Source organism: Fistularia commersonii, chromosome 11 (genome assembly GCF_037954325.1).
Source record: "Fistularia commersonii isolate RoL2024-O1a breed Wild chromosome 11, RoL_Fcom_v1.0, whole genome shotgun sequence".
Taxonomy (NCBI): domain Eukaryota; kingdom Metazoa; phylum Chordata; class Actinopteri; order Syngnathiformes; family Fistulariidae; genus Fistularia; species Fistularia commersonii.
This window is the reverse complement of record NC_141294.1, coordinates 13,439,012-13,462,297: the sequence shown is the minus strand read 5'-3', so window position 1 is coordinate 13,462,297 and position 23,286 is coordinate 13,439,012. Positions and strand designations below refer to the sequence as shown.

At 56.4% G+C, this 23,286-nt stretch overlaps 2 protein-coding genes across 7 annotated transcripts; one reads left to right on the top strand and one right to left on the bottom strand.

Moving 5' to 3' along the window:
• Positions 1-107: 107 nt before the first annotated feature.
• On the bottom strand, positions 108-14,924 carry tax1bp1b (Tax1 (human T-cell leukemia virus type I) binding protein 1b). 6 transcript variants are annotated; one of them, XM_086155053.1, is made up of 19 exons: positions 14,787-14,924; positions 10,862-11,055; positions 7,181-7,283; positions 6,578-6,768; positions 6,320-6,478; positions 5,000-5,148; positions 4,734-4,824; positions 3,927-4,112; positions 3,604-3,855; positions 3,211-3,384; positions 2,985-3,057; positions 2,815-2,900; positions 2,532-2,717; positions 2,288-2,410; positions 2,087-2,173; positions 1,522-1,726; positions 1,275-1,441; positions 1,115-1,197; positions 108-847 (listed from the first exon to the last, which is right to left on the bottom strand). In XM_086155053.1, exons 2-19 carry the CDS (start codon positions 11,036-11,038, stop codon positions 649-651), a joined length of 2,691 nt encoding a protein of 896 aa, XP_086011179.1. In that variant the 5' UTR covers positions 11,039-11,055; positions 14,787-14,924; the 3' UTR covers positions 108-648. The 6 variants fall into 6 exon arrangements, with proteins under 6 accessions (XP_086011179.1, XP_086011180.1, XP_086011182.1 ...); XM_086155054.1 differs by having other exon boundaries at positions 1,115-1,194; XM_086155056.1 differs by having other exon boundaries at positions 1,281-1,441.
• Positions 14,925-16,095: 1,171 nt separating this feature from the next.
• On the top strand, positions 16,096-22,451 carry hibadhb (3-hydroxyisobutyrate dehydrogenase b). Its single transcript, XM_086155060.1, has 8 exons — positions 16,096-16,271; positions 17,794-17,954; positions 18,037-18,146; positions 18,225-18,346; positions 20,452-20,585; positions 20,673-20,749; positions 20,864-21,020; positions 21,826-22,451. Exons 1-8 carry the CDS (start codon positions 16,202-16,204, stop codon positions 21,982-21,984), a joined length of 990 nt encoding a protein of 329 aa, XP_086011186.1. The 5' UTR covers positions 16,096-16,201; the 3' UTR covers positions 21,985-22,451.
• The last annotated feature ends 835 nt before the right edge of the window (positions 22,452-23,286 follow it).

The following is a 23,286-nucleotide window of genomic DNA, read 5'->3' as shown; positions in this document are numbered from 1 at the left end:
CTACATTAAATTATATTTTCCTACGTCGTGGTTCTTCCGGAGGTCCGGGCGGAAGCCGCTCTCCGTGAACCCGAGGCGGCGGAGCAAAGGTCTCCTCGACACCTCCGCGCCTTAAACACTTTATTTATCAGATACATGGAGGTCGCTGAAAGCAAAGGCGGCGATGGAGAAAAGAAGTGAGGGGAGTGAAGGGGTGAACAGAAGCTACGCATGCAAAGATCAGCTGATGACCTGAGGGATGGAGACCCACCACCCTGACGGAAGCAAAGAAAAGAGAAAATCACACGCAATCCGTGTCCGCCGGATTCATTGGTTTGAAGACGCGAGTTCCCGTTGGGGCTCCCTGACTAGACTAGTGCACGAGGGGGGTCGGGGGGTCCCGGGGTCTGAGATCTTCTCCCTGACTCCAGATCGCCTCCCTCGCGGTGACCCCCCCGAACCCCCCGAACCCCCCCGGGACCCAAACCAGCGGAGTGAGAGTCACCCGGGATCTAAGCGGAAGGGAGGGGATTAAAACGGTGGCCAGAAGGTTGGTCTACTCGCCATGAAGAGAAGCTCCTCACACCAGAACATGCAACAAAACCCATGACAAAGCCGGGGGTCCTATGGGGGCGGAGGGGCGAAGGGGCGAAGGGGCGGCTCCCGGCTCTAGTCGAAGTCGAGCGGTTGGCCTTCGAAGTGGGTGAACACGTGGTTCTCGAACACCTTCTGGTCGTAGTCCAGCGGGAACTGCTCGCTGCACATGGGGCAGATCTTCCAGTGGCTCTCCACGTGCTCCTCGAACTTGCCCTGGTCGTAGTTCGGGGGGAAGATGACCTCGCACAGCGGACATCTCTTCATGTCCGTGCTGCGGGCGGAGAAGACAAGGAGAGCGCTTGAAGAACGGGGGAAAAAGAAAAGGGCGGGTGAAGGCGGCGTCGCTAAGCAACGGGGCGGAGATTTGAGGAAACCAGGAAAAGCTAATAAAGAACATCTGACGCCACCTGGGTGGTCCGGCACCGACGCCAGGAGGGGCGGCGCAGCACACGGTTCGGAACTCAAAGGGGGCGGGGCTAAGGGGCCGGCGGGGGGCGGAGCTAAGAAGCCGACCAGGTAGCGGGGGGCGGAGACGTACCTGGGATCGAAGCAGAAGGCCGTCTGTCCGTCGTTGACGAAGGGGCCGTGGGTCTCGGCGGGGGGGGCCTCTCCGGCGATCTCCTGGGGGGAGAAAAACACTGCGGGTTATTTATCGCCAGGGAGGGGGCGGGGCTCGGCGGGGAGGGGGCGGAGCTTACGTCGTCGTCGTCGTCGTCGTCGGGCTTGTCCTCCGGCTCGTCGTGGCCTTCGGGCCGGCCCGGGTGGCGGCTGGGCTGGATGCACACCACGTTGCTGTCCCAGGACGGCGGCCCCACCGGGGGGAGTCGCAGCGGCTGGTCGTCCGAGAGCTCCTCGTCCGTCTCGTCTGGGGAAGGGGGGGTCGGGGACCGAGATGTGGTGACCGCCGAGGGGTGTTCTACGCCGAGATGACGGAGGAGAACCCACCTTTGGACTCTGCCGTGGAGTAGGGGTTCCCAAACTGCAGCTTGCTGGGGCTCTTGGAGACCAGCAGGGGTGTGGGGGCGTCCTGGGCGTAGGGCACCGGGTACTGCAGGACTAAAGGCACGCCGGTCTGGAGGTTCTCCGCGCCGCTCTTCCCGGCAGACCCCTGATTGCCCCTCCTGCCGCCGCCGGCTCCCTTCAGGAGATCCTGGAATTAAATTTTACAACCGAGTTAGAGAGAGAAGGTCCGCGCCGCCCGGGGGCGGGGCTTCCCGTCGGCCCAAACCCCTGGTCGCGGCTGCTTCTTGTCACGCGGCAGCTCTGCGGAGGCTCAGCGGCTCCTCCATCACAGGAGAACCTCCCGGAGCTTGTTCTCCTATCATGTTCGCAGCAAACGTCCTAAACTCAGAGCGGGAAGCTCCGCCCCCGACCCGGCCAGAGTAACGAGATGGAAAATAACGAGGCCAGAGGCCCAGGCGGGGGTTCGGGGACGGGGTTTCCCAGGCACTGGGGGCTCAGGGACAGGAGGTTGATGGTGGAGGAGTGAAAGCAAAGGTCTGCCGCTCACCCCCTCGGCCTTCTCCTTCTCCTTGGTGACCAGTCCCAGGGTGTCCTTGAGCTCCTTCTGGTCGCGGCCTTTCTCCTCCAGCTGGCTCTGCGGGACACACAGACCTGAGGACGGGTTCTCCAGGGGCCGGCGGACCCGACCGCCGCGGAACCCGCTCATAAAGCTGCCGTCATCCGGCTCTGGTCCCGGACCCGGACCGACCTTGTAGCGCTCGTCCTCCGACGCCGGCTGCAGCTTCAGTTTGTTGTAGGTCTTCAGCTGCTCCTTGGACTTCTGCTCCTGCTTGGCCAGTTCATCTGCGACCGTGATGCTGCCCTTCTCCTTCTGGAGAGCATCCAACCGTTAACCCACCGCTGGGCGCTCACACAAACACAAACACACACACATGTGCACGCACATACACACACACACACATGCGCGCACCCTCCGGAAGGACTGCTCTCACCATCAGCAGAGCTTTGCATTCGGACCTGAACCGGCCGTGTGGAGCAGGAGCTCCAGGGCCGGCGTGATGGCGGGTACCGACCTCGCAGCGGTCGTCCTCCAGCACCAGCTTGTTGTAGACCTTCTTCTGCTCCTTGAACCTCAGCCACACCTCGACCGGGTTGGTGGCGCACCTGCGGTCCTTCTCCTGGAGAGCATCCTCCCATTAACCCGTCCACACACACACACACACACACACACACACACACACACGCACACACAGCGTCCAGAGGGGCTGCTCTCACCGCCATCAGCGTCTTGCACTTGCGGTACTTGTCCAGCTTCTCCTGGATGATGGTCTCCAGCATGGGGTCGGCGGAGCCTGGACTCCCTGGGGGTCGGAGGAGACGGACAGGTGAGCCAGCCAATCCCAGCCAACCTTTGAGATGACGGCTCCTCCCACGAACCCGCTCACCCGGCACCGACGTGTCCGGGCTCCCTGTTGCCGTGGCGACGGGCAGCTCCTGAGACGAGCCTCTCTTCGGCTCCTGAGGAACAAAACACACAACTATAACGGCGAGCGTCTCTTAAGGGCGCCGGAAACACTGCGCCAGCAGCGCGAGGCTCCGTTGCGCCTCGGAACCCAAGCCAGGCCGGATCACCCGCTGTCGCTCCGTGGCGAGGAGAGCTGGAGGACCCACCCCTTGCTGCTCGGAGAGCTTCAGCACTTGCTTCTGCAGCCGCTGACATTCCTTGTACTTCTCCTTGTAGTGCTCGGCAGCCATGTGCAGCCGCAGTTTCAGGTCCTCCACCTCCCTCTGCAGCTCCGCCATGGCGGCGGGATCGGCGGGGGCCGCCTCCTCCTCCGCCCGGGGCTGAACAACACAAGCCGGACAAGGTGTAAGCAGGGGGAGAGCGATGGCAGACACCTGAGCCGAGGTCTTTATCTGCACCCAACTCCGTTTCATCAGATCTGGAATGTGCGTCGGCCCTCCGCCTGCGCCGGCGTCCCGATGCAACGCCGGCGGCGGCGGCGAGGCTCTCCGGGCTTTCCCCGAGGAGATAAAGAGAAGGGGGCTTCCCGTCAGACGTACCGCTTCCTGTTTGGCCTCGGCCTTCATCTGCTCCACCAGGCGCTCCAGGCGGGCGCTCTGGGCCTGGGCTTCCGCCTTGGCCTGACGCAGGCCGTCGGCCTCCACCTTGGCGTGGTACAGCTCCGACATGGTGCGGTCGCGGGCGCTGGAGGCGTCCCTCAGCTCGGCGGCCAGCAGGGAGGCCTGCTGCTGGCTGGCCTGCAGCTGCTCCTCCTTCTGCCTCAGCTGCTCCTTCAGGGCCTTCATGTCTCCCTGCGGGATACAGACATCCTTAGAGCTCCCGCCGGGCTTCAGATGCCGGCCGACAGGAAGGGTTCCAGTACCAGGGAGGGAACTTTGGCCAGGATCTCTCTGTACTGCTTCTCCTTGTCGCCGAGGCACACCTGCAGACGCCCCACCTCCTCTTTGAACTGGGCGATGGTGTTCTCCTTGTTCACGTCCACGGACTTCAGCATCTGCAGCTCGGCGCTCAGCTTAGTGTTCTCCAGCTCCCGGTTCTTCAGGTGGATCTAAAGGCGGTGCAGATAAGGACACGGGCAGGGGGTCGTAAAGTCCGTCTCGCTTTATAGCCTTCGTTTGTGCAGTCGGTCCCCGTAAAGATCCCGCGTCGTCCCCGCGGACGCCCCCTCCCTCGGAGCCAAGCCGTGGCCGGCTCTAACTGGAGCCGGCCGAGGCTTCGCTCCCCGTTAGCGACGGCCCGCACGGTATGTGGCGCCGCCGTTTCCTGTGCAACGGCCGCCGCAACAGGGACACGTAAAACCCGGGCAGGCCGGACGGAGGCGGAGTGGCGTGCGCGGCGTGGACCCGGCGCTCGGGGGGGGAAACGAGACGCCAAATTATCGCGCTTGTAAAAAATGTAAAAACAGAAACAGGAAATGCCGATGAAAACGACCTCCAGTCCGAAAAGGAAATCTAATATTATCCAACCTGTTCGGAACTGGGCTGGTTTAGTCGTGTCCCCGAGCACGGCGGTCGGCCCGCGGGGGGAAACCGCCGGGACACTGGCGTTTCCCGCGGGCCGCCAACTAACACTTAAGTGTTCCCGTGTCCGTCGCGCCATCCGTGAGCGCCGAGCCGCAGCCCGCAGCGCCGGGCCTTCTCCGTGGACGAGGTTCGAGCCTTCACACTACCTTGTACAGCTCCTTCTCGTCTTTCTCGTTCTTCAGATGGGATTCTACGGTGTCCTTCTCCGCCCCCAGTTTCTTCATCCTGTCCTTCAGCCTGGGGAGAAGGTCACAAACAAGGTTAACGTCTCTCCTCCTGACAGGCGCCTGGTGCACTTAGGAGGTGGAGATGAGCTGACGTAAAAGAATTCTGCCATTTTAGATCAAACGTGTGAGTTACGGTTCCGGGCGTGGCGCCGGGGACCGAGCGCTGGGGAGAAGCCGCAGCTTACCCGTCCAGCTCCGTTTCCTTCTGCAAGCCTCTCTGCGTGACTCCGATCAGGTCCTCCTCCAGCTGGATCACCCGGGCCGTGGCCTCGTCCAGCCTCCTCTTGACCTCCTCCTTCTCCTCCAGCAGGGCCTGGGCTGAGCCCTGCGCCTCCTGGGGGGGGGAAATACTCCATTAAGACACCACTGTCTTTACTCTGGAGGGGAAATAAATTCTGGGCCCGGCTCAGATCTGGCTCACATCTGAAACCGATGGAGGACCGAGGGGCACTTATTCCCTCACAACTCTCCGTTCGGGTCCGACAGACTCCCTTCCGGCCTCCGCTGGTGTCCATGAGCTAATCTCTGTCCGGAGCACGCTGGGCATGGAACGCCTCACTTTTTTCTTTGGTTTTCTTTCCCGGTTCCGGCGCCCCGCCCGCTCACGCTGGGCCTCGGAGCGCCGAGCGGAGACCGGGAGAGCCAATCCACAGCCGGGAGGCCGAACAAAGAGCCGGCACCTGGCGAGAGGATCCGCACACACCGCGGACCCGTTTGGGTCCATCACCTGGGCCCGATTAGTCCTTGAAAGCCGGTTTATGCATCGCGATCCAATGAAGGCGTGTAAATTATTTACCCCAACACATTTGTGTTGAGCTGTAATGCATGAGCGGGATGTGAACTCCTCATTTGATCTGATCACACTTCATTTGTGCCGCCGCTTACAAGATGCGTTTAATGTCTCCATAAAAACACGGGATTCTTTTATTGATATTAGCGTCCCAATGTGTTTGACTGCAGCCCGAACAGAAACCCGAAACAGAGAGTCCAAGTAGAAAAGAGGAAAATCATTTCTTTATGGTTTGTTTATGGCCCGAGTTTTGGAGCCTTTACATTTGCAGCACATTAAAAAGAATCATATAAAAAGTATAGCCGTAAAATTAACAGCCGCAAAATCTGTAATCATGTGTTCATGGTGGATTTATGGACGGAGGGACGGGAAGATGATTTATGACAGACAACCTTTTTCAGATTTCGTGTAACGCCATTAAAAGTAGTGTTACGACGTTGAGACGTCGGTGTCCGTCAGGCGTGATTTATCCGCATCCGGACGGCCGTGGCTGCCGGACGGCCGTGGCTGCCGGCCCGCAGGCGGCCGCTCACTAGGGGGTGCTAACAGACTACCGGCCCCGAGGTGAACCTCTTCTGCACACAAGTCCAGAGCCCCATCCGGATCTGGACTTGTTTCTTTTAGAGAAGCGCCGGTGTCGCTGACTCTCCTGGGAGACCCGGCCTGCCCCGGGCCCCCCAGGACCCCCCAGGACCCCCCAGGACCCCCCGCTCACCTGGTTCTGTCTTTTGAGCTGAGCGCACGTCTCCCTCTCCTGCTCGCACTCCTTGTGCACGCGCTGCAGCTCGCCATCCAGACGCTCCTTCTCCTGCTGCAGCCCCGCCAGGCTCTTGGCCAGCTCCTCTTTCTCCCGCTGGGCTTCTTCTACTTTTTGCTGCACGGGAGAAGAAGACGTGAACGTCGGCTATCAAAAGCGCAGACGCGTAAATACTGAGCGGCCCGCTGCAGGGGGGAGACGCCCTCTCTGCGCTACCTCGAGGAAGCCGGCCTTGGTGGTGACCACCAGGATGTCCGAGTTGCATTCATCCTCCACCGCCAGCAGCTCGTCCTCCGACGGGCTCTTGGCGCGAAAGAGGAATGGCGTGCTGGCCCCCCGGATCTCTCCCTTGTGAGTCACGTAGCAGAACTGGTAGAACTCTCCATCGTCGTTGGGCACGTAATACCCTGGTGAGAGAGGACGCCGGAGTGAAACTCACTTTCCTTCCGCCGTCCTGCACCGAGTACCAAACCGGCGCGGTCGTATTCTCAGTATTCGCAGCATGTGAATACTGAGAATACGCAGCATGTGAGGAGGCCTCACGGTGAATTAGTCACGTCTTCCTCCCAATTCTACGACAAAAACGAGCTGCCGGCACCCCTGGCCTCCGAGCCGCGGAGGGATTACTGCCGACCAGTTCTGTGCCGGTCAGTGCGATGAGAGGGCGAGCGCCTCTTGTACGTTTCCTCTCTCAGACTATTAGACGACAGGCAAAAGGGCCGCCGGCGGCGCAGAGCTCCGCCGCCGTCACTCATCTTAACGAGCCTCGTGTCGCCAGGACTATCGGACGCGAGGAGAGGAATCACACTCCCATCTTACCCTGAAAGACCACGGTTCTGTTGACGGCGGTTCCTTCCACGTAGCTCTCAGGGAGCGGGGACCACAAGAATGTGTAATAGTCCCTCGCCGTGCTCCAGCCGACCTGTGAGTCAAGCAGACGTCAGAACCACATGAGTGCGGGAAGGTTTAACGGGGAGACTTCCTCCAATCCACAAAGTGCCGCTTCCAAAATATCTCAACCTGCTTTATCGCGGTAATGATGGGAGGTTTCAGCCCACCGAGGGAAAGCGGTGCCGACCTGAGGGACCGGGATATTCCATCTGTCCCGGCCACATCTGTGCACGGCGGCGCTCGTCGTGACCGAGTCTAACTCGGGAAGCGGCGCTACAACTCACTTCAAACGGGAAGTGGAAAATAGGTGTAAATTTTATACGTCGTCGACTTGAAAATGAAAACCAAAATGTAATGATATGTATTTTATGTGTTGTTAAGTGTCGGCTGACGGGGGAGGGGCTGAGAATACATCTGTAAGCCGTGCCGTAAAACTGTCAACCAAATCAGAGTCACATTGAGCTGGCTGGCGTTGGGCGTGCCCGGGTGCATCCACGGCCGGCCCTGTCGGACCCGCTCCGACGCCGCCGCTCCGACGCGCAACAATTGCTGTTCTTGCGGCGTGGCGTTTGGAACCGGCCCAGGTTTTTTTTTTTTGTTTTTTTTTTTTGAAATATGAACACAGAGGGACGGCGTGAAATTCCGCCGAAACAGATGTTGCCTCAGATGTAGGCAGGTGTTTTGCGCCGCCCCCCCCCCGACCCCATCTGTGTCAGTTTGTTTTCTCACCCTTACACAAACAGCCGAGCGGCTTCAATGCGGCGAGTGTTCATCAGAGCCAGAGATAGGAGGCTCCCGGACCCCGGACCCCTGCTTGTTACCAGCCGCGGCAGTAAAGGGCAGGAAGCAATTAAAAGGTGCACCTAGTTAGTGAGTGTCATTACTGCAGGCTGGCCCTGGGCAGTCCACTCATTAGGGCTGCAGAGGTGCCGCTGAGAGGGACTCTTTCACATCCAGCCGGCCCTCCACCGGCCCGAGCCGGAGCGCAGGAGCCGGAGGCTGAGGGGGCGTGAAGGCCGTTTCCTCAGAGAACGTCCGTCTGAAGTGTCGCTGCGGGAGGACGTCCGAGCGCGTCCACGCGGGACGGATAAAGTCGGAAGCCGCGAGTTCATTCATCACTGACGCGGTCGCTCTGGGAGACGGGTTAATTATAAACTGGCGCTCGTCTTCGCTGACGAGCCGTCCGGGCAGCATTCGCCCGTCGGCCCGGGAGCGCCGCGTGCCCCACACCGCGGTTGATGTTCCAACATCTAACCCCTGACAGGGAACAAGACGCCGCCATCAAACTGTGTGTCTTGAGCGGCGTGCCGGGCCGTGCTCAGACACGTCCGGGCTCGCTCCCAAGTCAGCCCCGCTTCGCTTTCATACGATTTCATCGGCGAATCCGATACGTCTATTATCTCGTCTTATTCCCTCTAACTTATTCCACCTGGGCTTTTCGGGGCCGAATGGCGCGGAGGCCGGGCGGAGGCCGGTTGGAGGCCGGGTGGATTCCGGCGCGGCATCTGCTTTGGTTGACTGGGAGCCGGCGGACTCGGTGTCACACTCGCTGATTCACCGCGGATCCAGCGATCGGTAATTAAGGTGCCGAGGCTCTTGACGCCAATCATCTCATCTGTCAGCGCTGTCAGGAACATTTACATGATTTATGGGCCTGTGCTCCGCTCCTTCTGTCTCCACTCTGTGTTTTAGACGCTGGAGAAATTAGAGATTCTCCGCCGTCATCCGCCGTGCCGGTAGGTGCCTACCTCGGGGCCAAACGGAGCAGGTACCGGCTAGGACAAGAGTGCCGAGTGCACGCTTTCAACAGCCTGCAGACAGGAACCCGGCCCACCTCCTCCAGACCGCTGAGCTCATTTCCCGGCGAGGTGGGGAAAACCCTGGGACTAACCCACACACGGTACCAGGAAGCCAGCACCGAGCCCAGTCCTCGCAATACTGTCGTACCTCCACCGACGAGTTGGAGACGTTCTGCGTCACTCAATTTGCTCGTATATCAACTTACGTTTCCCTGTTAGGTTTAATTGAAATACTATTGATCTGTTCCAGATCCCCGGCTTCTGTTAGGGGATTTTAAATAACAAACGATGTACTAAAAAATAATACCTCGTCAAAGATAATGTAAAGACATAGTGTTTATTCAGTGTATTTACCTTGAAGATGGGTTGAAGATGCCGGCGGCAGAGGAGATGGTTGGAGGAGGTTGGGGGAAGTTTTTCATTTGGTACTCTATCCTTAACTTACTGGCTTAACACTCAATGCTACAATGCTATTGCTAAATGTGCTAAACTTAAAACATTTTGATGTCATTAGGATCTTTAAAACCATCGAACCGTTCCCGACCGGCTTTGAAACGACTCTTGCGCCGCCTCGACCGTCCACGTTCCCGCCGTCCGCCGCACCGAATCCCTGTAAAATGTCTCTTGCCTTCTCACGGACGATGCTCTCCGTCGGCGTATCTCACCCATCACGACTTCTCCATCTCCTCACGGACTGGTCCACGACACGAACGCCTCGCTCGAGGTTTTCCGAGATCGTCTTTGGACTATCTAGCAGCAGGCGGTGTGTCCCGTCGTCCTTAAACGCCACTTCACGGGCGGCGGCGGCCACGCTCGTCCCGCTCACTCGTAACTCGGGTCCGGGCTCCGATCACAAAGCTAAACGTCCACGGAGCGACAGCTTGGATGTCAAAAAACTCCCGGGACGGTGCACTGGGTTGTCAAGGTTCCACCGTGTTCGTCTGAAAACATTCACCGGCACCGATGGGATGTTTAAGGTCGGTCTGAATGATCGGCACCGTCGTGGAATCGGAGCGATGAAACACGACCCGAAGCTTGCAGGTGTCATTACATACAAATTGAGCTCCCGTTAGGAAAACATACAACGGAACGCTGCGGGCAGAAAACCCCTCAGGGAGGACGTCTCCATGACTACGGCGCTCTGGGATCCCGGCGGGTTTACGGGGTTTAAATTGAAAGCCGCCGAGACGACGGCCAACCGCTTATCTCTGAAATCACATTTGAGACGAGCGCGCACAAAACGCAGCGGTCGGATTTTCTTGTTCGGGCCTGATTTACTCCCGACTCCCGACTCATCCCTGTGAAGTAGAAATGATGTCGGGGCAGAAAAGCCCCGACCATATGCTCCTGTCTCCGTCTATGCTTCGCTGCAGATGAGGATGAAGTAAATTACCGCCACTGTACTGGATTTAATGTCCCCCCATAACCAGATCCAGGTGGGACACGTAAGGCTGCGGCGCGGGTCAAAAAGCTCCCTTACATTTGCCGAGCTCGTTTTTCAAATCCGCGTGACAACGCCTTGCTAGCTGGCTCTCTCTGTCTTCTTTTAAAAAGTGCTAAATTTACACATCGTTCTGGTGTTTTGGTAGAAACCTCCCGATTGCCGTGTGAGGGAATTCCCATCCTCACCCCCCGGATGAACCCTCGCCGCGTCCTCGCGTCCTTTTGGCCATTAACGTGAAGGATTTTAAAAACTACAAACACCTGTGCGGCCGCGGGAGCAGGAATGAAAGTGTCTCGTGGTGATTAAAGCGACCCAAGATCATAGTTCCCCCCGAGGCCCGCGGTAAATAATGAACGGGTGGTTCACCTTGAAAATGCCGACCCAGTCCTTGGGATGGGGTTTGATGAACTGCGTGAGGGTGTAGTGGCACTCGAGCGCGGCGTGGGGCAGGTAGCTCTTCCCTACGTTCTGGAAGATGACATGGGCAAAGTTTGACGTGTCCATGGTGTTGCCGAATGAGGTCCCATCCAGGAACAGTTCCATGAATCGCTCAGCAGTGGCTACACAGACAGAGAGACGGCCATCACCACAGATGTCAGAAAAAGGTGAAAACAAGCACAGGCACAATTTCAACTCCGCCGCGACAAAGGAACCCGGCGCTTCGAGCGGGTCCCCGCCGGTGTCACTTTAATAGAAAGTGTTGCCGCACGTCCGGGCTGTGTTGCGGCGGCCGCCGCAGAGCCCGCATCAAAGTGCACTTCCTGGTTTCACACATCCAAGCTTCCCCTTCACAGAGCGGGGGGAGGCGGCGGGGGGGGGGGCTCCCCTGCGCCTTCATAGTTTCCCCCGTGACATCAGAGCTGGCCTCACAGTGCGAGGCAGGGCCCTGGACACGCCCCCTTCACAGCCCTCCCCGGGAGACTTCTCAGGCGGACGCGCCGGCCTGACCGGTCACTGTCAACTCCCCACGTGAAGCCGAACATCACAAACGCGGTCGCCTCCGGAGAGCCGACTCGGAGCCTCCGCGTCGCCGTCACCGGTGGAATCCGGATTCGTCTCTCACGTTCCACTTTCTGTATGCGTCAGGGGGGAAATAGATGACAGCTGACAGATTACTGGATATGGCACATAACACACATCACGACCTGTCATCCTGAGCCCAGATGACGCTCAAGCGTTTCCACGATAGTAAAGACCGCAAATGCACGAGCTGACGGTCTCTGCATTTCTGATGAGTTTCATTTGTCACCGTGACCTCAGACAGCAGCGCTCCTCATCCCTTTCTCGCCTCAAAGATTCTGTTCTCCTCTGCACCCACAGGTCAGAAGTCGGCGGCCCGCCCGGGGGGGGGGACCAGGCCAGGTCTGGTTTGAGGACGCCCCCGCTGGCCAGGAGAGAAATCATCTACAGGAGGAGTATGACCTCCTGGCTGATCACAGGGACTTTTCCCAGGAACTAGAACGCTTGAAGAAACTACAGCCTACATGTGAGTTCGGGTCAGCGATTTCCCGTCAGAGACGCTGCTGTGTCACAGACAGACTGTACTTTTCAAAGGCTGAGAGTTCACACGGATCACGGGTCTGCAGCCGGCAGCTCAGATGTCTCCCACAAGCATCGCAACGTGTCCAATGTCACATTCAGAATACACCGCCTTTTTCGGAGGACCTCAGATTTGTATTTATTTGTGTGTCGGTTTGTTTCCAATGACTGTTAGAAGGGAAAGCCGTGTTCAGAGCGAGTGTGAGGGAATTAGAATATGGGCCGCGTCCGTGAGCGGGCTGCCATGCGTAATCCCACAGGAATGTAGCGGGGGGGGAAAAGCAGACTACAAACATGTCACAGGAAACCCTTATTTCCTTAATGAGCACGTTCAGTCAAACGGCACCTAAAAAATGTCAGGAAGAAGTGAAATGACCTTCGGACGCTGACAGACAGAGTTGTAAGAGAGGCGTCTTTTCAAGTGAAAACGGTGAGGGTGCTCTGGGTTCCGATGGGTTTTATATTTCGGAAAGGTTCCCCGCACGTCGCCGAAATCAAGATGGCAGCCGCAGGATCATTTGTCCTCCCAAGCGCCTGGGAGTCCGGTCTCTGCGGAGCGGAGGCGTTGGGTTCAGCGTGCCCTGCTAATTTGTGAAAATGCAAATGAATGCTCGGTATAGACGTGCAAACTCGTGCCGAGAAGACGCTAAACTATTGATGAGCGAAAGAACGAATCAGAGCCGATCAAAGCACGACAACTCTTTGCATTTATGTTACTGAACATTTTAAAGGTTGATTTAACAGCCCGCTGCTGTGACACCCTCCTGTCTGCAAGGATGGGTCTGAATGGAAGTGCAGCGCCTGTCTGCATCTGTGTGAAAGGCCTGGGCTTTGGCGCCGTTCAAACAGACTGTCACAACACTGAGCTCAGTCAGGTGGTCGGGATGGGAAACGCTCGCATAAGCGGAGGCTGACGGCTGCGCTTTTGTAACTCTCAAGACATAAATGTGAAAACTCACTCATGACGGTATTTCATAAGCAAAAGAGGTTTGCGTCTGTTAACGGGGTGGGATAAATCCAAACGACATCCAAAGAAAACAAAAGGTATTGTGAGGCGGAGACCCCGAAAGAGTGATGGGAATGATTTAGCACAGTGCAGAGGCCAGAGATGACAGAGTTCAGCTATGCTTATCCTCACACTAAAAATCAAAATTCAATTGGAACTGACAAAGGGATCTGGGGAAAAAAAGGCAACCATGACAACCATTTACACAAATGTCTGTCTTTTTGTTGTGTTTACCATTAGGTGATCACAAATTGCAAAGCAAGTTTTAACAACAATCTGTCACATTTGCAATGATTCCTCCATTATTGGTCACAGGAGCCTGTTGACGAGGCAATGATGAAGACGTGCGCTGTAAAGAAATCAGAGATTGTTTAGATGCTGATAAAAGTAGCAAAATCAGATCTGGGCCATCACAAAGACACAGAGCAGAGTCTGTCCAGAGCAGTCAAGTGACAAGTTGACGTCATACTCAGATAATCTACGGACTTACGACACCGTCTGCTGCCATGTGAACATCTGGCTGGAAATTCTGCTCTTTAACAAGCACTCCAACACAACGGAACCCATTTCAGTTCCAAGAATATCTTCATTTGTATATGTCTACGGAGGTTGTCACGCGTCAAGGTCATGGTCATTTCGACAAAATGTTTTCCCTTCGAATCCGGCCTCTGATATTTTTATGCCCTCCAAGAATGTCAGGAACAGCAGCTCTTCAGCTGCGCATTTCTGATCAATCTTTAAATTGGTGTACCATTTCTGTTCTCTTGTGCTCTTCGTTCTTTCCTTTCGCCCTGCTGAGTTAATTTTACCATCTGAACGCTTCCCTCTGTACGCAGCACAATAACCCTCAGGGACGCACAGACTCTTATCTAATCTCGAGGAAATGACTTGCTGGGTTAGGTGGTGGTTCTGAGAGGGCGCGACACAGGAGTCAGCTTCACACCTTTTCCTTGAATCTACTTTGAATTACAAGAAATAACAATCTGCGTCACATAGGCTATAGAAGAAACACAGCGGAGGCTGAATTTAGTCTACGACTCTGGAGGCTTGAATTTCAAACGCTGTTCTGGTCATCCCTTATTTTGCAGCGGGCCCAGCGGACTGGGACATTATCTGGCAGCATCGGCTCTGAATGTCAAGTCACCTAAAAATAACAGCAAGTGTTCGACATGATGTAGGTGACCTGGGACTCAGGCAGGAGCCTCGGCAAGTCCCATTTCCAGCGGTGTGACTATGACCCGTAAGGCCTGTGACAGTCACAACATTTTCCCGAGCCCTGATCGGATTCTCTGAACCAGTAGTCGCTGGCAGTGTGGAGTGGAGACAAGACGGCGGCGTTTCACAGCTAATGCTCGTCGACTGAACTTTACTTGCCCTAAGCTGCGAGCTGCGAGGCAGGGCCTGCTGCGGGGATCAGACCTTAGCAGTCCGAGTTAGCGGCTAGCTGGCGTTAGCGTCGACACCGGACAGCGCGACAACGCGTTGGTCGTGCGGGGAGATATGTATCATGTATTTACTAGGAACATCTACGTGTACGGACAAACAGTATTGCTGTCACAACGCGGTGGAGGAAAACACCAACCGCAGACACGACATTAGCCGATGGTATCAGCGGGACGCCGACGTTAGCTAACGTAAACAGTTAGCAACACTCGAGCTAACCTTCGCTGAAACGGACGCTAACTCTCAGCATGACCTCCAAATAATGTATACTTTTTACTTTGAAATAATACACGTGAAACTCACCGGGCTGCCATGCTGATCAACGTCTGAAATCCGAATGTTTGATCATCGTAAGTGTTGACGCAGTTCGCCACTTTCCCGTGCCCACTTCCGGGAATAATAAAAACATAGCGTCACTTCCGGGACAGCAGAGTCGTGAAATATTCCACGGGACCGAAAACCCGTGACAGGAAACCAAAGCGGTTCTGAGTGTGAGGAGCTTTACTGCGGAATAAAAAGGAATTTTGAAATTACTTTTGTTTCCAAAAACCCTTAAAGCAATCAACACGTACAGCAGATAAGGTTATCCATAGGCAGAGCTGGAGGAACGACAGAGCTGTATACTTTTATATGCAAAATAACTCACATGACAATTTCATCGGTGACTTTTTTCTCCCTCTTTGACAGGAATATAACTTTATTTCATATTCGACTCGGGATGTTTACGTAAGTAGGGACAACCTGTCTGAGGAGCTTCTCAGTCACAACCAGGATATGCGATTCCATAAATACATTTCGTAATTTTTCCACATGATTCAGTTTGGTAACCACAGTGTCGGTAAATTTGTGTCAGCCTTTAATATTTCTATAATTTCATGTATTCTTTTTTCAAAACTAAACTGAGATTTGAAGACTGACATCACGGGGTGGTTATGTCACGGCATCGAGATATCCGATTTCACTTTCAATGTACATGCGAAAAAGTACAGGGCTTTTGGGCTAAAACTCAAAAATGGGTTAAAGACAAATTTCTATCGTCACCAGTTTCCGCCTCAAGAGATGATATAACATCTGGTTAACTTTTAAACAACAAAAGAGATAAATTATGTGTCAATGTTATTTTAGGCCTGGCCAAGTTCTTCATTCACAAAACCAGGATGCAAAAGTGTTCCCCCAATTTTACATTCTTTACAATCGATTTTGAATTGTATAAAAATTGCCAAAATCTTATGGAAAAATCCCAAACCCCAAAAATATACAGTTTGATGTCTGAGATTCCTTGTGGACCACTAAGTCAAATACATATTATATTCCCCTTGCAAGTTTTTTTTTAAATCTATTTATTTGCTTTTACTGTCTTTTTCGCCTGGCATTAAACATTACTCACAAACCTTTAACACTGTTAACGTGTACAGTTAAGTCATTATATACAGAGCGATTGTCCTTCTGTCCTTTGCTTCCTCATCCCCGGTTGATTCATTGACATTCGATCCTACCTCGCCATGTTTATTTGTAAATATGTATATAGAACGGAAAAAGAGAAGGAAAGAAAAAAAAGAAAAAGAAAAAAAAAGTTTCACTGTGCAGCGCCGCAAGCACCGCCCCCTTCCCTGATTGGCTGGCTTGAGGAGGTCGAGCTCCGCAGTGACGCTTCTTCATTGGACGAGAGCAAAGCCATTCAAGATTGACGTCACCGGTAAGGTCAGGAGGAAAGAAGTATGGCCGCCGTGCTGAGAGGGTCTCGACACCTAGTCGGGCGGTGTTGCAGGAATGTCCCCTTCGCTGTCGGTAAGGACCGCCCGCCGTGACGCCGCGCGTCGTGCACACAGCCGCCCGCGGGTCGAGCGGAGCTCCGGAGCCGCCGGGAGGCGAGCGGAGAGGCCGGAGACCCCGAAGCAGAAGTTTGGGGTTCTAATTCGCCAGTTCAGTTGTCCTGGCGCAGGAAGGGGGCGCTTCGGGGTTCAACCTGAAACTGCTGCGACTCGGAAACTTCCCTGCGTCCATAGACAACGTGACTGGGAACGTTGAGGCTTCTCTTTAGATCCAGGTGTGGGTGCAGGGACAGGGAGAGTTCCGTGCATGTGCTCTTGTGCGTCCCTGCGGCCAGATTTGATGGAGGGCATGTTGTGTAACGCCGGTGACAGCCGGTTACAGACCCTCTGCCTTCTGCAGGACCGAGCTAACTTGGTGCCTGAGCTTCTTCAAAGAACTTTTCAGGGTGTGTTTCCACTCCTCACTTTCAACCTCGTATCCATTTCCGCCGTTGCTGTCTAACGAATGGCGTCCTATCAAGACATTAAGTAAATATTGAATATTGCTTCGGGTGACTTTGGGCTGAAGGGCATTTGGATTCCAGGAGGTTCCTCCAACAGGGTAGTTAGACATTACCGGGGCCAGATTAGCCAGATAGGCTTCGGTCGAGCGTCCGGGGGGGTCTGGACAGGGGGGCGGCACCCGGCCATGAAGAGGCGGCGCAGGACTTTGAGATTATCCGTGAAGAAGTTTAGTTCATTCGCGTTCAGTTATTCTTGCGGCATAGCGTAAGTGAACTTTGACCTCCTCATCTCGCCCTTGTGGATGACCCGTTAGCGGCAGGCAGCTGCCGTGCAGTTAGGGGTTCGCGTCTCGCTCGGCGGCCTCGGAGGGACCCGGGAATCCGACCGGGAACGTTCGGTTCCAAGACCACGGCTCTTGGCGCCCGAGCCCTGCCCGCCCCGTCTCCATGGAAACACACCGGCCAGGAGAGGGGCTGAGTCGCAGGGATCGAGAATCCAAGATAGCGAGAGCCGCCGGCCGAACAACCTCTAACCACGTTCCAAGAAAACCCTGTGAAGAAGTAACGCATCATTTGTTTCTGTGCTGCGGAGAGCAGGAGGGAGGCTGGTAACCATGTGTTGATCCTCCTCAGTATTTATATTACTGACCTTATAATCTGCCTTAAAAAATGTGTGCAAATGCAAAACAGGTCTCAGCTTTTTCTGACATCCCTGGACGGACGTCATTTTATGCTGAAATGACTTCTTATCTGAATGCTCCTCCTGCCTGGGACTGTAGCGGCACAGTGTAGTTAATCCTCGCGTATCGTGCCCTCTGGGTCAAGCAGCGACCCCGTGACTCAAGAACCCTGGAGGCGCAATTCATGTAAAAATCATCTGAAGATGAGTTTTGTGTAATCGTGTAAACTCGAAGGCCAGGCCGGACGGTTCCCGTGTCAGAGCTTCTGGTTCCAACTGACGCCAAAACGTGGCGGTTGATTCAGGAGGAGGGATCTCGGTGTCTGAGCGTAACCGTGCCGCTCTCCGGGTTTCAGTCTCCACCAGGTCCCAGGCCTCCAAGACCCAGGTGGGCTTCGTCGGCTTGGGAAACATGGGGAACCCGATGGCCAAGAACCTGCTGAAGCACGGCTATCCGGTCATCGCCACAGACGTCTTCCCAGAGTCCTGCAAGGAGGTGCAGGAGCTGGGCGCCCAGGTGAGGACCGCCCGCCGCGCCCGAGCGTTGTTCCGATCCGGACCTTCTCCTAACAAGGCACGGCCTCCGCTCGTCCTCTCAGATCGTGGATAACCCCGCCGAGGTGGCCGACAAGGCCGACCGCATCATCACCATGCTTCCCTCCAGTCCCAACGTCGTGGACGTCTACACCGGACCCAACGGCATCCTCAAGTAGGCCTGGGCTTATTCTTCTCGGCAGACTGTCGCCGTCCTTGGGGATCCTTCCCACCTCTGCGTTTGTCCTCGCAGGAAAGTCAAGAAAGGCTCCCTGCTCATCGACTCCAGCACCATCGACCCGGCCGTGTCCAAAGAAATGGCCGCCGCCGCCGAGAAGATGGGAGCGGTCTTCATGGACGCGCCCGTCTCCGGAGGTGAGTGGAACCCGGGCTCGCCGTCAGATCCGCCGATCTTCGATGTTCTTCTGGAAGTTTGTGCTGAGCGGGGCTTGACTTTGCTCCTGCGTCGGAGAGGGTGATGGGAAGGCGTCACCGTCTGAGAGGACGCGCCAACTTTTCATCAACGTCCTGGAGAAACCCCAGGAGCCTCCAGAACAAAGGGGGGACGCCGTCCCGCGACCCCCACGGGGAGGCTGACGGACGGCGCTCCGACCCGACGCTCCGCGCACACACACACACACACACCGACACGTGTTGATTTCTATCGAAAGAACATGTGGCACGTGCAGGTGTGTGCGTGCAACGCCGCGCGGTCTGCCTCCTCGGCGGAATACACCGCCGGCAGCTGCTGCAAACATCTGGGTGCGACCCTGGCGAATGTGTGTGTGTGTGTGTGTGTGCGCACTTTGAGAAAAATACTTTGCGGGTGATTAATAGTCGATGGGCGCCAGATCCAATCACGAGGAAAGCCAGGCTCCCTTTTCCTCTGAGGAAGAACCACCCCTCCATATTGTGCACCCCCTCTTCAAGATGGATCCTGGGATTTTTCTCAGCGTGTCGATTGGGCCGGACGGCTGCCTGAGAGAGCCAATCTCAAGTGGCCTCTTCGTCTCTCGACCAATCGGCTCCGACCTCCGGGCCGGCGGCGACGGACCTTCCGCCATTTGGCTCTGCGCTAACGAAGCAGCGTGGAGGCCATGTCAGCCCACCCACCCCGGGCTTTCCAGGCTGGGTGGGTGAGTGGGGTCCACCTGGGGTGGTGGCTGTGGACCAGGAGCGGGAGAACCTCAGAGTTTCTACAGAGGCGGGTCATCATCGCTGTTTTTATGTGTTTAAGTTTGAAAGTGGGCGAAGGAGACGGCTCGCCGGCCCCTCGCCGCCTCACAGGAACCCGTGCGGGGAGAAGACTCCGGTCCCGCCTCCTCGGGAGCAGGGACGTCACAAACCGGTGCTTGAATTCCCGCCCTCTGCGCCTCGAACCCCGGCTGGACCCACTCGACTCGTCCGCCTGGATTCCATGTGGCAGGAAGCAATGCCGCCTGACGGCACGCCTCGGTGCCGCGGCGGCGGTCCACGCCGGCCGTGGCTTTTCGCGTCCACGCCGGCTGCTTTTCACCTGACGTCAACCCTCGGCTGCCGGCCTCGGTCAAAAACCGAGTAGAAGGAAAATCTGGCGAGCTGCGTTGGTGTTCCGGGAGCGGCCGTGGAGGACGGACGTGGGATCATCAGGCTCTGCGCCGCCCCTCCGGCACGTGATGGCTTTTACTGTTCACGCCCTCCCTTCTCCCACACCTGCTCCAGCTCTTCCTGCAAAGATCTTCTCATGCCCTGGAGTTTTGATTGGGACTGGAAATATTGATCCATTTAACGTCTCGCTCTCTTCTCATTAGGTTTGTCTCGTGGGTTGGTTTCTATCGGCGGGACGCCCACCTGTGGACGCTTCTGAACATCTACGCCATGATAGGTTCTCCTGGTCCCACAGGGAGCTGCAGATAGCATTAGCGGAAATAAACAGAATAGGAACGACACAGCTGTAGAATATATACAAATACAAAGAAGTGTGTGTGTGTGTGTGTGTGTGTGTGTGTGTGTGTGTGTGTGTGTGTGTGTGTGTGTGTGTGTGTGTGTGTGTGTGTGTGTGTGTGTGTGTGTGTGTGTGTTTGTGACATATGAATGAGAGGGTGATCAGGTTGTGTTGACGATGAGGGTGAATGCAGTTTGTGTCCCTGCGATGGATCCAAGGTGACCCCCCTCCCAGATGATCAGACAGAATCCGCCCCCCCGTCGCTCTGAGCCTCCATGTTCTCCTCTGGCCTCGGTGGAAAGCAGGGATTCTGTTTCCTGAATCCTTCCCTGGCGTGATAGCGACGGCTGAGCAGCTGCACGTGGCTGCTGGTTTGAATCCCCAGCACCCTGGGCTGCTTGTGTTTGGATTTCAAAGCGGAGCCTCAACACGCCGTGTCCCCCCACCCCACCCCACCCCCCCCACACACACTGCGCTGAGGTCCCCTCATGGTGTGGACCGGCGGTGTGGGCTCTGTGTGTGATGGCTCCCGTTGTGTGTGTGTCCCTCCCCCCAGGAGTGGGCGCCGCCAGTCTGGGCAAGCTGACCTTCATGGTGGGGGGAGCTGAGGAGGAGTTTACGGCGGCCAAGGAGCTGCTCAGCTGCATGGGGGCCAACGTGGTGTACTGCGGTCAGGTCGGGACCGGGCAGGTACGAGCGCCGCCCCCCCGAACCTCCCCTCTGTCACTTTGCTGCTGACCCCCCCCCCCCCCCCCCCCCTCCCGTCCCCCCATGCAGGCGGCCAAGATCTGCAACAACATGCTCCTGGCCATCGGAATGATCGGCACGTCGGAAACCATGAACCTGGGAATCAGGTGAGACCCAACACACACACACACACACACACACACACACACACACACACGGCGAAAAGACATCAGAAATCAGATGTAGAACTCTGGCTAACACGCCGCCTCTGCCCCCCCCAGGCTCGGCCTGGACCCCAAGCTGCTGGCCAAGATCCTGAACATGAGCTCGGGCCGCTGCTGGTCCAGTGACACCTACAACCCGGTGCCCGGGGTCATGGAGGGCGTGCCCTCGGGCAACAACTACCAGGGAGGCTTCGGCACCCAGCTCATGGCCAAGGTCAGTGTGGTGACCCCGAGGTGCGTCGGGGGACAGGACTGCTCAAATATCTGCTAGAACTTTACATGGGATCTCACCTGGATCCGGTTGCTGGGTGGGGGGGGGGGGGGAGTACACCTTCTGGTTGGACCTGAGCGTCTAAGTCCAGGTCTGCGTCGGTGGTCCTGCACCTGGAAGCAGCGGCGTCCATGGGGGGGCATTAGGTCAGAGAAGGAAAGGACACGAGTGGGTGATTAAGTCCATCTCCGCATGGATTTATTCTCCAAAAGCAGGTTCCATCAGCGACATGTTTACGTACCTTCTCAGCTCAGAGAGTCGCTCCAGAACGGCTGCAACTACGCCGTCAATAGGTTTGTGGGTGATAATGAACTAAATCTTTCTGACGCTGTGTGTTTCACACAGATTGTAATTGCATTTTCAGTGGCAACCTGGGAAAGGTCATTTTCTGAAGTGAAATGAGCAAACACAGCTGAGTCTCCTGCTCCTGGAGTGACCAGGCCTCCTGCTTTCAGAAGCACCCAGAGTTTCTCCCAGCTGATGATCAGTGACGGGAGGCATCATTCGGAGGAAATAACTTCACAAACTTCTTCTATGTTGGAATCAAATAGAGCGTTCATGTTTGATCTTTTCCAAATGTTTCACTGTATATGAGGCCTGAGACGGGAGCCTTCAGGGCAGAACCTCAGCAGACCTCGGAGAAAGCACTGCCATTCCTCCACAGCTGTGTGTTTTCTGTTTCCCTGCTGGTCTTGATGAGTGTGTGTGTGTGTGTGTGTGTGTGTGTGTGTGTGTGTGTTGACTCCAGGACCTGGGCTTGGCTCAGAACACGGCCACCAACACCAAGACCCCCGTCCCCCTGGGCTCGCTGGCCCACCAGATGTACCGTATGATGTGTGCGCGGGGCTACGCCAGCAAAGACTTCTCCTCCGTGTTCCAGTTCCTGCGTGAGGAGGAGGGCCAGTGATGTCGTCCTCCACCCGTCCACAGTCCCGGCCCGACCTCCGACCCCTCCTCCCCCCCCCCTCCCTCCCCCACCGTGGGGCTGATGTAGTGTAGTTCGGGGTGCGTTTGTCCTCCAGGACAGTACTGTTGTTTTGTTTTTTGTTTTTTTTGTTGTTTGTGACATTTCTGAAGGTCAAGGCGCCGCCGCCGAGGGAGGGGGGGGTGATGTGACCCCCACCCGCTGTGAAGTCACATCTAGCCTTCTTTCTTTTGAAACAATGCAACACTCCTTTGTGTCTCGGAGCCAGATGAGACCTGCCTGGGAGGTTTAGGGGGTCCGGGTGCAGCCGCGGGCCTGCGGGGGTCGCGGCTGGACTTCAGCCTCCGTGTATTTATCTGTGATGTTTGCGCCGCCGATCTGTTTCTCCTGCGAGCGGCGGAGGGCGGCAAACGCTGTCAGCTGAAATAAAGACCCACGGTGACGTCTGAGAGCAGCAGGAGCTCCTTGTGGGCGGGGGGGCGGGGAGGGGGAGGGGGCGGACCTGCTGTGCTGTTTTGTTGTTGTGCAGAAACCACCACCAAGCTGGCGCCGATTGGCCTCCACTCATTTCAGGAGGAACGTGAACGTGACGCCGTCCTCCTCCTCCTCCAGGAGCGCCCTCCCCTCTGGATGCACCGCTCAACCTCCTCGGCGATATCCAGTCAGAGGCGCTCCGAGAGCTCCAGAACCGCTCCGGGCCCGCGGGGAAGTTTCGTGCGGCTTCTCCGGGGTTTCCAGGACCCGCGCCCACGTTCTCCCCCCGCCCGGGTTCCTGCATGTTTCTGATCCGGCTCCTCGCGGAGCCTCCCGGGGGCCGCAGGTCAGGCCATCACAAGACGGGCCCATAAAAAGTCCATTAGGCGGCACAGACTCAGAGCCGTTGTCATCCACTCCATCCCAACTACAAACACAGCAGCACTTTGGGCTCAGGGCCTCCAGCACACACACACACACACACACACACACACACACGTCATCCCTTCCTGCTCAACACGTTTTAATAAGCCGTGCTCTGGACCCTGTGCCCTGCAGCCCTGCAGCTCCTCAGTGCTTCGGAAGCTCCGCTCTGCTGGAAAAAGAAAAGTCAACTCTACTCTTGAAATAATTACTTAATTCCAGTGGACGTTACAGGAGGCCGGATGTCCCGGCGGCCGGTCCACGCGGGGAAAAACAACCCTCGAACGGTGTTTTAATTCAGCCGCGGAGAGGAGGTGGCGTGGAGGCCCGCCTCCTGCCGTGGGAGCGGCGTGTCCGCGGCCCGGGGAGGCGAAATGCAGCCGACAC